At 41.3% G+C, this 15,368-nt stretch overlaps 1 protein-coding gene across 1 annotated transcript in view; it reads right to left on the reverse strand.

The window, feature by feature from the left end:
• Window positions 1-15,368, reverse strand: part of KCNU1 (potassium calcium-activated channel subfamily U member 1) — a 79,907-nt gene that overhangs the window by 20,719 nt on the left and 43,820 nt on the right. The window contains exons 20-22 of the mRNA XM_044437387.1: window positions 9,528-9,627; window positions 3,578-3,802; window positions 1,698-1,872 (exon numbers count right to left, since the gene is read on the reverse strand). Of these exons, the coding sequence (XP_044293322.1) occupies window positions 1,698-1,872; window positions 3,578-3,802; window positions 9,528-9,627 (500 nt within the window). The remainder of the gene's footprint in view (window positions 1-1,697; window positions 1,873-3,577; window positions 3,803-9,527; window positions 9,628-15,368) is intronic.

A 15,368-nucleotide genomic window follows, 5' to 3' on the forward strand; every position in this document is an offset into this window, starting at 1 on the left:
CAATAAGTATGGCTTTTTCCAGTCTTTTCCAAGCTCCTTCCTCTTTTGCTCCCCTGTCTGGAGGGCCATCTCTGGCATCCTCCTGCCTCCTTTCTCCTGGGCATCTTCTCTCCTCTCCTCCCCTTTCCCTTCTTTGCTCCTTTTCTTCCTTTATTCACCTCACTTTCCTTCTCTCTCCTTTGCCCCCAGCCTACTGCAGGTGATGCTCCTTTTGGAGCAAGCAACAAGCAAGGCGCCCTTGCGGACGCCATCAGCTCAGGCTGTTGCCGCCTGCCGCTGCTCTGCCATTGTCATCCACGGTGGCCTGGGAGCCCAGCCGTGTGCAGGAAACACCCCGACAGCCAGAGTGATTTTTGGGTGCTCAGAAGGAGGCAGTGAGCCCTGCCAATCCTTCACAACGTCAAAGGAGCGATGGCCTTTTCGCCATTCTCCCAATCCCCTGGAAAAATTATGCAGCTAACTGTGCAGTGATCAGTCAGTTTCTTTCCAGTGTCCCTTTTTCCCTTTTATCTGTGCTTTGGCACAACCAGTGTGCTATAAAATCTCCTGAATGATAACGAAGAAATGGGCAGACCATTGAAGAGAACTATCCATTCCCAATAAATTTCACTTAATTAATATTAATCTTTCCCAAGAGGAGGACAACTTTTAACTCTTGCAAATTAAAGGTGGAGAATGAAAGGCTTGAATTATAAGAACCTGGTAAGACTGGTGGTAATTTGTTCATCATGAACTTCTTAAAAAAAATTATATCAAAATCCATATGAATTTTTGTTCACATTCTCCCTAAAACAAATTAGGGAGGTCTGTGCCAAATATAATTTTTACAAGCAAATTTCCAAATATAATGCATTGATATTATGATGCATTTTTGGTACAAACCATTATTTTATTTTACTCATCGTATCTATTTCTTTTACTTTTAAATAGAAGTTTTCACTGTTCAGTCTTTTACATGATTTTCCCAGTTAGTTAAGAATGGGGTGTCTTTTCCAAATATAATGAATGTTGAAATGTTATGCAGTATATGCAGAGTCCAGGCAGTGCCTCAATATTCTCTCCTCATTCCCTGAAGTGCCACACTTAGAGGGCTGAAACTAAGTATTTGGCATGGTGAGAAGAACGCAGAGGCAACCTTGGCCTCTGGGCTCCTCCTCCCATGCCTAGGACACCCCTAATCCTCTGAGTTCAGACTGCACCCTTAGTTTCTGTTTGCATGATAGTTTGTAAGTGTAAAATTGGGTGTGCATTGATTAACGTGGAATCTGCACAATGTTCTCCCCCATCCTAGTTCCAGCCTCTAGCTTTGCACTTGCATGGAGATGTGGGGTAGGGATTGAAGCATGCAAAAAAGAAAAAGAAAAAAAAGTTAGGGCATAAGTATTGCTTTCTATTCTAGCCCCCATTCCAATGTCAACATCCAGAAGCTAAAAGCAGAGTGAGGACGGGAACAAATAAAAGCATTTCTGTTTTCACTCTGGCATGTTCTGGACAGGAAGAACTCTGATGGGAAATAGCAGCAGAGCAATGGAGAGGACTGACAGTGGAGAGGATGAATGCCAGAGCTTAGAGGTGGGGCAAAGTCTTTTACCCTGTTGCGGTGAGATATTGTGGCTCAGTTCTAGTTCTGCCGTGTGAAAAACTAGGTCTACCTTATTCCTCTCATTGAGATGCTTTTATCTGCATCCTCTGCTTACCTGATGATGGACTGAGTTTAAACTGCAAGGAACGGATGTTCAGAGTAGCCAGGATAGATTTCGTATCTACCAGGGTTTGATCACCAGTACCTCGGGCATGGGCTGAGATGATGACACACATAGCACAGTATTTGATGTTGGCTGCCTTCAGGTCTGCACAGGAAAGAGCACTGCCCTGGCAAGAGAAAGTGTGGGGAAGTAAAGGTACCCAGAGCACTGAAAGAGTCAGGCGTCAGTTAAATCATGCAAGCGGAAAAATGAGACTTGTTCCAAGGATTGTTGAATCCCATAATAGTCCATAAATTGGGATACCGACCAAGATACCTGTCATCCTTTATATTGTGTTTGAAATATGAAAAAAGTGATACTTCAGTATTTGGGGCAGATCTCAGATTAATGAGAGGCTGATGACCCAAAGGTTACCAGAAGCCACCAGAACATCCCCCACCCCACCCAAAATGGAGAGAACTCTTCCACAGGATTGGGAGTCAAATAATGGAAAGAGTTCCGTTCTGTGTGGGGTGTGTTCAAATGAGGGCTGAAGGATCCTTGAGGTTTGTCTTGGAGCTTCATGAAACAGCTTCTGGAGGAAAACTCAAGTTCCAAGGAGGAACCCAGGGGTACATAATGGCTGGGAACAGAACCACCCTGGATTTCTCTTATTTCTTCTGACATGAGAAACAAGCACATAGAATGACAAATTTAATAAGAGCAGTAAAATTAATAATAGCAAGGAACTGGAAAGTAAAAGGTGACTATCAAATAAATGATTGGCATAAAGAAACCTGGAATATAGCTATTAATGATATGCTAACTTGACATGTTAAGTTGAAAAAAGCTTGATAAATGACAATCATTTTGAAGATATTTGGAGACCATTTATTGAATATAAAGGGAAAAAGAGGTGTGAGCCATCACAAGATTCAATGTAGTTCTGGAAGGGGGGTGGGGTTGATCAGCCTGAATGAATAAATGATTTTACACTAAGTAACATGTATCTGTTGGTCCTGGTGGAAGGTAACACTGTTATTATTGTATTGATTAGTCTTGATCATCATTATTAATTTTATTACTTGTTTTATATTTATTTATATTGTAAGCCATTCTGAGATCTTATAATAGGACAGCATACAAAAGCTTTTAATAAATAAATAAACTATGAGTTAGTTTTTAAAATAAATAAATTAAAATTATTTAATTGCCCAGTTTAATCCTGTAATAGTGGCATTTTGGTAGTGACAAGCACTGGGTGATGTTCCTATGTAAGCTCTCCATCAAATCACTCTCACACACATGTGTGTGCAAGCACTCTCAGCCCAATTGGAAAGAGACCCATGGCCTCAGGCTGGAAGGATGTGTTCCCTGGATTCAAAGCCAAGTGGCTACCATAACATAAACAGAATCCAGAGGAGCTATGAGCTGTTCTATGATCCCATAAAATTTATGTCCCTTTGACTGAGCCATGAAGACAATGGAGGCGCTCCCATGATGGATATCTTGGGTGTGCCTTACATTTGGCAAATGTTAGCTTCCAAAAGTACCTGACATCACCTTATTAACTTACGCTCTGAGGTCGTAACTCTTCTTCATGATCAATTCAACTCAATATCCTTCTATTACCTGTGGAAATACCAGATGCCCTCAAAGAAAAGGAAAATAAAGCATGTTTCTGGGAAGAAAACTTCCTTTACCTCAGTGGATCAAGGTAATGTGACACGATATTAGTGATAGGAGCTAACCTCTTTGGAAAGTGTTGAATACTGAACGTCAGGTGTCCTTATAATTACTTCACAAAAGTATTGAATTCATGTTTCTATGCTTCTAAATTAAATAATTATATTGGGAAGAACATTGGGGAGATGTATAAAGAACATGTATACCTTTAGTAAGGCTAGTTTTGGGAAATTCTGAATAAATTCCCATTCTCGCTGGAGATATTCAAGAGATCCCAGGAAGACAATGTACTTCAGTTCACTGAATGTGAAGTTGCTGGCTCTCAGAGGCATTACAAAGTTGCGTAGTCCAATCAATGTCGAGGTAGCATCTCCAAAAACACAGACCACAATGTGATCACGCAGACTGCTGAGGAGCTTCTTGTTGTGCCTCTAAACAAGATAGAAAAGAATTCTGTCTAGAACTAGATATTATTACTTTTTTCAAGGAAAATAAAATCAGGAAATGTGAACTGCTCTTAGGCTAAGAAGCACATACCTGATAGGAGAGCCTATCCTACATAAAATTGAGCAGTCCACCTTCATGGGCCTTGGACCCTGGTAAAATGTTCACAAGAGTGCTTGTGCATTACTGGTGGTGAGCATGTTTTGGTAGCCCCTTCAATGGAAACTGATGAATCTGTCAAGTTTGGTTTTTCTGGAATTCTTCAAGCTTCTTTACATGAGTCATTTATTATGTGCTCATTATCCCTCATTCACGAAAGTATTATCGGCTCTCTCACAACATGGTCACCCCAGGACTATTATGTTTTTATGACATGTTTGCAGTTTCTTCTGGAGTGAGAAAAGTCCGGCATTACATTTCAAACGTGGAACAAGCTGGAGTAGAAATTCCATGCATTGTCACAATTCTTTTATGCTACAGCTACATTATACCTTGTGGCTGGCTAATGGAATTACATAGAAAGACAGGGAAAGATAAATCCCAGAGGAATGTGGAAAGGACAGCTCCTTCGTCTTGAGAAGTGCATAAAGGAACATCAGTAGAACAACAGTTTGTTAAATACCTCTTGTAGATAAGTGCTTATTTCCCAATTGATTTCAGTTTGCCCTCAACTTTCAGAGTTTTCTTCAATAAATGCAGGAAAACTGGTATGAGCTTCTCTCCATGCATTCATTTTTCCTATGCAATTTTGCTTCATATACATTTTACAAGCATTTCCCCCAAATATAATGCATTTTAATATTGTTTGCACTAACATACTCCTTTTTACACATTTCTCCCAAAATACACACCTTTTGAGCATATTCTGAACACTGAACTGAGATTCATCAACCAAAAACAGTGTTCGATAGCATGCACATATTTGAAAAGTGTGCACTGCAAAATTCTCACAACCTTGTACAAATCAATGGAAGAAGAATGGAAATGTTTGAAAAATGCACACAATTGGTATATACATTTGGGGAAAAATATTCATGGAGAGACCAACAAATGTTCCGGTGGAAAGGAAACACATACACAGCCTGCAAACTGGTACACACAGAAGACAGTGCGAACTTAGAGATGGGAGCTGGGGGACTTTAATGCGCTTATGCTTTACTTGTAACACATCTCTAGTGTCCTTTCACATCTGCTGCAGAGGACACAGCTGCATACCCTCCAGAACCGGTTTGGTGCTCACAAACTGCCACTGCAGTGTGGTGGCAGGGAAAGAGAAAAACAAGAAATTAAAAAGAAAAGGTATAGTTTTCTCTTTAAAGCAAGGTATTCCGTGAGCACATGCAGTGTTTGAATGGCCAATTATACTCTTAGGGTCCTTGGGGAGCACAGTTTGCCTTGTTCACCTACATGGGGCACACTCACCATGCAGCACGTTTTAAAGAGGGAATTTGACTTTTGGCCAATGCCATTGTTACTCCACCAACATTCAATGGCAGTTTGGTGGCATGGCAGCAGATTGTCTGTGCATCCTCAAGGGGTGTCCAGGGAACAACAGCTGGTTCCATATTATGCCATCTCTCCTGAAGAGCAAGGATTTTGCTGAGGCTAAGTTTCATGGATTTGCAATGGAATGGAATGGAGCCCGCTGCCAACTCAGCAATAAGAGATCTTTCATAATGTGTGGATCAATTCTTAGAGGTCAACTAGAAATCAGCCCCACTTCATTTGCATCATGTCCTTTGGAATGCACAATGTACATTAAAAGCATCTACACATCTTGTAAAAGGAAGCTCTCTCCCTGCTTTGGGATCTGCAGTCCCCCTTCAGTTCTATATTTCTATATACCTGACAATGCCCTGTAGAGTCAGAGTACCCAGCATTCATTTTAAATGATTACCATTCATATGACAGAAGAAGGTGACAATTAATTAGGCATGACTGAGGAAATCTTTACATGATTGGTACATGGTATATGTCCACGTTCCCAATCAAGGGATGTCGAGCCAGGACATTCATAAAACTCTCTCTCTGGTTTTTCTTTGGAGAGAAATAAAAGATTCATGTCAGGGGAACTTTGCTGCTGAGTGATTAGAATCATAGCCAAATTAAATGATCATCTCTAACTAATTGGATTAGTCTAAATTGAATAATGGAACCTCAAGCTGTATTTAGTGGAACGTGCCTTAAATCCAATTATTAGTCTGTCAAGTGGTGCTAAACAATGGAAATGATCCATTCTATATCCTTTTAATAGGAACTGTTGGGAGATGGAGACTAGGATATGGGGGAAAAACTATTTTGTATATTGAAGGCCAGGAAGAATGCAAATATGAGTGTCATGGAATTGCTTTGAACTCACATGTACTGTCCTGTACTTGAGATAGTCCCAAAATTTCTCCTGAGAATTTTCAGTTCCCAATCAACAAGCTTTGTATTGTATTGCAACTTGTTGTTTTGTATTGCAACTAATGCATTTGAAATTCTCCACTGCCCTGCCCTGCCCTGCCCTGCCCTATTTACAACTATTCACAGTGTGCAACACATGCAGAATGAAGACTCCAGAGTTACTTTCAACGGAGGTTATTTGCCAGCAAAAGAGACACTGCTGCTGAAACAAATTCACCCTCCCCCACTACAACCTTCCTCACACACTGACACCCCCCACCCCCAGACCTCCTCTGAAAGCATGCAGGAGGGTTCAAAGGGAGGAAGGAAAGAAAAGGCCCCGTTGCACAAGTGAAGGTCTGCTCATATGCTATCGTATGGATTCTGAAAGCTCATAAGAAGTTCCTTGCTAGATGCCCAATTTAGCCCCTCATTCTGTCTCCTAAGATTCCCCTGGGAAGCCCACATGTGGATATGAAAGTTATCTCCATTTTTCTGCTGTTGTTGCTCTTTGATTGATATTCAGTGGTATGGTGCCTACAATCTAAGAGGTAGCATGTGACCATCATGACTAGTGGCTGTTGACAGCCTCATCCATCATCATTTTTTCTAATCCCATAAAAGGATCTTAAGAATAGATGAACAGGGCTGTATTCTTACCATGCCTCATGGTGGGGCACGAACACGTCTCAAATTTCCAATTCCTATGCCCTGTAAAGTTAACTAGAATTTGACAAAGCTTATGGCTCCTTCCTGACTTTCTCCTCTTTACATTAGTGATGAGCATTGAGGCCTATAGGTTGGCATTCACATTTGCATCAAAATGCTTCCTGCATGGAGTTTTCACCAATATGCAGGAGCCCTGTATCTGTATTGCTGAACCGCCCCACAGACAGGGTCTTGCTACATTGGTGATTCAGAAGAGGAAAAAGAATGGGAGATGCAAGGTGAGAGAGCTGGAGGGTGAGAGAAACGACTGCCCACACTCCCAAGCACAGACTTAATTGGTAGACCTGTTCCTCATTAAATGAAATTCTGGCATAGTGAACATTGCTAGACTATCATACATCAGAGTGAAACAGAATATAAGCACATTCTCAGAAGTACAGACAGGATGACCAGGGATCTTTCAGCTCACCATCATTATCTGCATTTTGCTACAAAGTTCATTTCAGTTCACTACCGACCTCTTTTGCAAGCTGGTTCTTTCTTTGCTTTTTCTTTTTTGTTCAAATGGGAAAAGTGTGGCTTCTTTGAAAATGCAGAAGTGCACACTTCCCTCTCCCAACATAAAACGACAATTTTTCACATTTAAACACTTTAAACTATTTTTTTATTAATGTGTGCATTTTTAAAGATGCTGATTTTTGAAGTGCATATTTTGCAAATGCAAATCTGGGAAATTCCAAAAATGTTCCCCATTCAAATCCACAGTTGCAAATGGGGCATTTGAAAGGGATTTGAGGCCTGAAATGAAATTCTCCTACATCAAACTCTGTATTTTCTTTAAAGGAAGAGAAAAAAATAGCAGAGATTAGAGGGTGGACCTTAAAAGGCTTGTGTTTATTAAAGTGTAGTGAAGTCTGATAAAATTATGAATAGTGTAAGATATGTAAATTGGGAGTAATTAAGAGCTTTCTAAGTGTTAATGGCTGATCAATGGCTGCTGCTGTCTGAGCGCAATCTATACAGGTCTACTTAGAAGTATCAGCACCAGACCTTAGGTACCACCACCAAACCTTCAAATTAGCCTATTTGGGGATAAAATCTGGAGGTTTATATTTGATGCGTAATGATCCTTTTCATGTTTTTGTAATGCCAACTGAACACATAGAGATGAGCAAATCAGCAGATTTCCTTTATTTCCACATTAGAAATAAATCATTCATTCTTTGTATCTCAGTTATGAAGAGCTTTCTGAGTTTTGGTACCTTTAATCCAGAATGAACAGATATTACATTCCCAGCAGTCAAATTCAACAGGTATTGTTATTCCAGAGATGGAAAAGACCCTGACAGAGACACACCCTGGCCCAAAGTTTCATAATTAGAGGGTCGAAATTTAGTTCAAGTTCCAGATTCCGTTTCAGAGAAGAACTTGGTGGTCACACTCCAGTAGGAGGTAGTTAAAGCAAAAAAGAGTATTCAGAGGATCATGGCATTTCTTGGATTTCCAGATGCCATATCAGAAATAGAGCTCCAACTTTGAATACTTGGAGACACTTTCTCCCTTACTGCCAGGGCAAACTAAACCACACCAGCTGCTTCTGCAAGGTCGGAAAAGTGACCTCAGAGAAGGGTCAAGTAGGCATCCCAGGGAGTGGGTAGGGGAATTGACTGGCACCACTAAGATGCAACATAGCCTGGTGGTGTCTTAACCTCCCCCTCCCCGCTCCAAAGTGCCATAGTTAGATAGCGGAAATCAGCTGTTGTACAGGGTAGGAGGTTTGCAGATACCCTTTATATCTCTCTCTTTCTGCTCTTCACAAACTACTAAAAAGTGCTCTTTTAAGTCCACTTGTGCCTCAAGTAACAGTTCTGGATTCAGGAGCACTCCCAATGCAGTGCCTCCTACTCCCAACTCAGCCAGCCTATCCAGGATACCATGATCGATAGTATCAAAAGCTGCTGAAGATCCAGGAAAGTCAATATGGTTGTACTTTCCCTGTCTTTCATCCCACAGGGCAACTAAGGTAGTTTCCATGCTAAAGCCAGGCCTAAAGCCTGACTGAAATTGATCTAGATAGTCCATTTCTTCTAAGACTTCCTAGAGCTATTCAGCTACCACTTTCTCAAGCACCTGTTCCAAGAAGCGGGTGTTGGCCACTGGACTGTAGTAGTTGACATCCTCTGGGTCCAGGGTTCAGGTTGGGCCTTTTCAGGAGTGGCTTAATGACATCCCCTTTTAAAGAGGCTGGAACCTCTCCTTCTCTCCAGGAGGCATTTACAGCCTGCTGGACCCCAATACAAACCCCTTGCTTAGGTCTGCATGACCGGCAAGGGTCAAGCACAAAGGTGGTGGGCTGGACTTGCCCACACCCCGGTCCTCAAATACTTTTAGAAATGTGCTTCTAAAGAGAAAATGCATCCATATCTGTACTTTGCACACCTATTTCAATGTGAATTTTCATACAAATCTTGTTTTATATGTAGTTGTAAGGTTGTAGAAAGTGGGGGAATGGCATAGACTTAGGAGATGACACATGTAAAAATGAAATGTACTAGAAATAGACTGATCTATACATGCAGCTGCTGAAAGCACAAAAAGCTTGCTAGGAAAAAAGTGGTCTTTTAAAAACCCCCAACATACTATATACTTTGAACCTACCAAGAGCGCCTTTTCAAAGGGAACTGCTTCACACCAGTGGAACATTCCTGTAGAGTCTAGTGGAGTTTCACTGGACTGTTCTTCCAAGACTTCTGGAAGTCTATGTGGACAAAATAATGGAAGAGGAGGAGGACAAAAACAACAATTATTATATTATTAGTAGCACTGGTAGTAGCTGTGTTGGGAAGTATCTATAATAGAAATATGGCTGCATCTGTGTACTTGAGAGACAATAGGAGTGCATTCAATTTTTAAGTGAACTGAACAGGAAATGGTGGCAGAGTTGAACAGGGGAGAATATATACTTATTTTAGTCACTAGTACTTATAGTTACTAATCAGAGGGCATTAAGTATGTGAGACTGTTCTAAAGACTTCTTGGAAAAGTTGATTTTTAAAGACTGATTTGGTGGAAATAACACAGATGGTCAAAAGAAGCATTCCAGCTAGCAGTTCAAAGACTGTAGGGTTGGAAGGGGATTGTATCTGGGAACAAGATATTGCTAGATGGCTGAGTGTTGGAGCTGAATACACAAAGGTCTCAGGTAGGATCTAAGAACAAAAAGGTAAGGCAGGAAGGCCACAAAGGATTTTGAAAGTAAAGTTGAGAATCTTTTTTTTTTTTTTATGATCCAGAAGTGGACAAGAAGCTAGTACAGGGGCTTAAGTAATGGTGCCACATAGTCAGGTCATTGAGTGAAGTGCATACATTTGGTATGGAGTGCTGGGGAGAATGAAGTGGATGAAAGAATGAAAGACCAGGAAGGAGAAAATTATACCAGGTATGCCTGGCCAGAGATGACTGGGTTGCAGACCAAAGCTTTTGCTGAGGGGGATAGGAAGGAAAGACTGTATTTTTGGTAATCCTGAGAAGGAACAACTTGGTGTCAGATGCCATATGGAATGGAAGCAAAGCATAGTTGGGAGTGAAAGGGAAAACTAAAGCTACTTTCCTGATCAATAGGGTAAAGACTGATCTTATGGAAAACAAGTGTGGCCTGACTAACATCAACTTATCTCCACAGTAAGACTTCTACAGAAAGCCAGATTCATTGATAAATTACAAGCGAGCACTCTCCTGGAGAAATGTTGCCTTGCATTTTTGTCCTCATTCCTTAGTCCTGAGAGCAGGTTTGGTGGCGGGACTAAGACTCAGACTTGAAAACAGTGTCTAGACTTACATTGGTAGATGTAGTGTACCAATGTTCATTTACCATAATGGGTGCTACAGCTATACCATTACACTTAAGTAATATGAAGACAGCTTATACTGAGTCAAATCGTTGGTCCATCTAGTTCTGTCCTTCTGTTCAGTCTAGTAGCTGATGTGCAGGGACAAAGAACTGGGCAACTGGGCATTGTCTTGGGTGCTGAGCTAAGTCACTTGGCCCAGTGTTTGTTGAATGCACTCTCTGCAACAAATTAGAATGAGGACAATAATACAAGCATGATGTATTCTCAGGGAGGGATGGGGGTTTGTTTTTGCCCACCGTATGTCCATTCATGTTCTGAATGCAAGCACAACCACAACAAATATTCACACATTGTTATCCTCAGGATTGTCTCATTCCTCATTCCCAGTTCAGTTTGCTCAAATGTCCTATTTAACACAACTTTCCTCTGTAAATTGACTCAACCCTGCTTCAGTTTATGGAAAAGAAAATGCACATATTTAGGGCAATTTCCATAAATCACCTATTTGGTCACTGCTAGATTTGCAGGGTTTTCCTATTCATCTCATTCCTATTCATGAGTGGTTATCACAAACATGAATGTGAATCAAGCATGGAAAAACCTTACCAGCCTGAAAGCGTCACTCATTTGTCCATCTCTATATGTTCCTAACTGTTATTTCATAATTTTACAGGCTGCATGGGTACTTATTACAAAAGGTGATTTCCATTATTCAAGTATTCTTTTCCCAGATTTCCAGTGTGAGTCTGTTTCTTCCCGCTTACTTTGCTAGTCTTTGGGAAAAAACTCAGTTGGGAGGCAACCAAGGAATTATTCAGCCTGGGTACTATTTATATCATGGCCAGACTCATGCAGATCTTTCTTGGCTGGCCCTGTTAACTGACAACATTTTGATGCTGAGGGGTTGAATGGGGAAAAACCCTCTTTGCTTAATCAATGAAGTTGCAAAGAAGGTGTTGCGCAAAACTTGAAAACATTCCCCACACAAACTCTACTTCAGAGGTCATGAACATGTAAGCCAGTGAACTGCGGAAGCAAGTGCCTCAGTGGTACATGCTCTTCGAGGAAAAAAAAACTTGGATGAAACAGGAAGTCATTTCCAATAAAATTTGGGGAGGGAGAAGTACAGCTTAGTGGGACGGCATCTGCTTTAAAAGTCCTCGTTTTAAAAGGATCAATGTAGTAGGAATCTTTAAAGACTTCTGCCTGATAGCCATTGCCAGTCAGAGTGGGAAATGGGGAGCTAGGTGTAGAGAGATGTGGTAGAAAGGAGAATCCGCTGTTCCTAAGGCTGCCCCCTGTCCTTGCTTACAGGAGAAGAGGCCTCATTTAATGTAATGGAGCTCAGTTCAAAATAAATCCGTATAGGGTAGAAACCACACATTCAATTTTTACAAGCTGGATATGCTATCTCCTTCCTATGCATAGGGCTAGGAATGTGCATAAAGGCATATATAGTATCTTACTGCCTTAAATAAGACACGATGTATGCCTTTATGCACAGAAGACTAGTTTGGCTGCACTGGTAAATCAGAAGGATTCTGACTACCAACTGTCTATGATTAGCAAGAACTGAAAACCTGCTTCTGCAAGCTATAGCAATCATGAGGATGCCAGAAAGAACTCTTAAAACCAAGAGGAGTTTTTGTGCAAAAGGACCTGTTATCACCTTTTCCTGGGCTCAAAATGCTCAAAAGCACCCCATTACTTAATTTTTGGTGCATAGTCTCCCACCTACGCCACTGCTTTGCACCTTGATAGACTTCAAATTTCCAGAAGAAACAAAATAGAGTCCCAACCCTGCCCTAAACTATTGTCAGTATTTGTAACTACACTTTCATCATGAAATCAGCATAGTTTATACACAACACAGAGAGCGCTGATTATTTTGAGAAGCCAGAAATTAATTGTGGTAGCTTCCTTGCCAAATACTCTCCTGAACAGCTGGTTTTAGAATGTGTGTTTGGGTTCAGGTTTATGCAGCAGGAAGCAAAACACAATGCAGGACTGTGTTCCTTGCCATGTCGTACATGCCTCTTTAAAACGGATTGCTAATATTAGCGGATAATATGGGAGGATAAATTAGCCAGAGTATCTCAGTACGCCTACGCCAGGAATAGACATTTCTGTCCATTAGTCATATGGCACCTCCCCAGCATCTGAAACCTCCTCCCTCCTGCCCACATGATGGATTGGTCAGCTGCTGATTAAATTGTGTTTTGGCAAGAGGGAAGCTATCTTGTTGCAAGCTCTTTTAACTCAGCCCAGCTCAGCAAATCAATCAGGGCACACTTTTCCATCATCATAAAACCATGATCTATGTACACAAGCTGTCACAGATGATATCTCCCTTCACTCAAACGGTAGAGGAAGCATCTATGCCCCGGAGGGAACACCTGTCAGAGCCCTGGGTAGGGAAATAAAAAGGCAAGACGGCTTGAAATACACTTCATCACAAAGGCATTTTTTCTCCAGATATCATTGTAAAAGCAAAAAGGGGAAAAGTGAACGTGGGGGATGCTCATCTATCTCTCAGTGCCTTAACTAATGTTCCCCATCTGCCACATTCGCCACAAATGATGGGAGCCATTCAGGAACCTACTTTTCTTGGCAGACCAGTGAATCACTCTAGTGAGCACAGCATCCACAGTGGGGATCTCCAGGAACAGGCAGTCGGGAGAACATGGATAAGCATATGTGTCAATATACATAGGTGTGTGGAGTCGGGGATCAACAGGTATATCCAAGGATACTTCACAACTTTGGCCATGCTTCTGCCTGGCAAAATAAAAACCATGAGCACTGGGCACCTTCTGACCCTCCAGATGTTTTGGCACCCAGCTCCCTCTAGCACTCACTATTGGCTATGCTGGCCAGGACAGATGAGACTGGTGTCCAAAACATCTGGAGGACCTCATATTAAAGGACAAGATCCTTCATGAAAACTAGCTTTGAAAGTGGGAATGCAGGTACCAACCTTCTATCAGTCAATGTCAGATTCTTTTGGGGAGGTAAGGAAGTGGGCAATGACATCTCCTCCTCCTCCACTATTCTTAGGGACAGGTGAACAAGAGGCTGCAGAGGCAAAATGAGCCAGTCCAGAGAGATTTTGTTGGTGGGATCCTGCCAAGGCATGACCCCTCAGGAGTTGTCCAGCCAGGCCTATCCTTGATGGCGACCCTCTCTTCTTTGGGTGTGATCCACACAGCTGCCTAATAGGAAAAGTTATTTATCCCAAGAAGTCTTCCTTGTTTGACCAGCCACATCTTTCTATTGATGTATCATTCTGTTTTAATATACCATTTTATTCTTTATGTTTTATCTTCAATAGCCCAGAATCTGTTAGATATAGAATGGTATATAAATTTTGAAAGTGAGGAAGCAAAGGACATGCCAGGTGGTCCACCATCTCATGTTATCACAGCTAATGAACAAGTGTACATATAGGGAGAGGGAGATGCAGCAGTTTGGCCAGGGGGTTCCGAACGTTGACATACGACCCTCCGCTTGGCTGTGGGCATCAGCATTTTCCCAGCAATGGCCCTCTGAGATCCACTTTACTCAGAGACCAAACTGTATCTTCACAGAAAATTGCATCATCTGCTCTCATTAAAGCCACTCTAAAGGGTGTCAGTTAAGAATGGCGGGTGGGGGGGGTGATGCAAGTCACTATTGCTAGCAGGGAGTTGTGGCATCAACCCTTGTTCAAACCGGGTACCAAAAGATAAATCAGATGTATGATATGGTAAAATGCACTCTTTAAAATAAAAACTAGTGGTAATGAAATGACTTTTATCCAACAAATATGACTTACTAATACTCATTTAACAATTTCATTCAAAAGCCTGAAATTCAATTTCATTCGAGGGGTACAAAGGATATTGGTACAAATATTGATATTTAGTAAATGGTAGTTTCTCCTTCCCTTGCTTAGTAAGTTACATTTATTTATTTATTTATTTATTTATTTAAAACATTTCTATGCCGCCCCCATCGCAACAAAGCCTCAGGGCGGCTCACAAAAAAAAACAAAAAGAAACCATACACAAACAATAACAATATAACAATTTAAAAGAAAAAAAAATTAAAACCCCCGGTGCATTCTCGGCTAATTTAAAATCCTAATAAATACAACAATTTAGCAATTAAAATAAGTTTTAAATAAAAAGGTCTTAGCCTGACACCGAAAAACAAATAATGACGGAGCCAGGCGGACCTCTCTGGGGAGCGCATTCCACAGGTGGGACGCCACCTCAGAGAAGGCCCTCCTCTGGGTACTCACCCTCCTAATATCATTCACATGCCCCTACCTAGTATCTCCTCAAAACAACCATGTAGGCAATGTTGCGGTGGAAACAAAACATGGGGACCACAGTTCAAGGACATTTTCAGATGTGATGTTGTCTTCATAACTGTTGTACCCTTTTTGCTCTGAAAAGTGAATGAGGTGATAACGAGGTTTTCAAATTTCACTACTATTTGGAACAGATACTCATTTTGGGCAACATCCACTGTTGTTGCTCCTTCTGTTTCATGCAATACCTACTTCGTATCAACAACTTAAATGGTCAAATTTAATGTTCAGTGCCTTTTATGCTGATATTAATTACAGAGCATCTCTCTCTCTCTCTCTCTCTCTCTCTCTCTC

Source organism: Varanus komodoensis, unplaced genomic scaffold (assembly GCF_004798865.1).
Source record: "Varanus komodoensis strain SLA01 unplaced genomic scaffold, ASM479886v1 scaffold30, whole genome shotgun sequence".
Taxonomy (NCBI): Eukaryota; Metazoa; Chordata; class Lepidosauria; order Squamata; family Varanidae; genus Varanus; species Varanus komodoensis.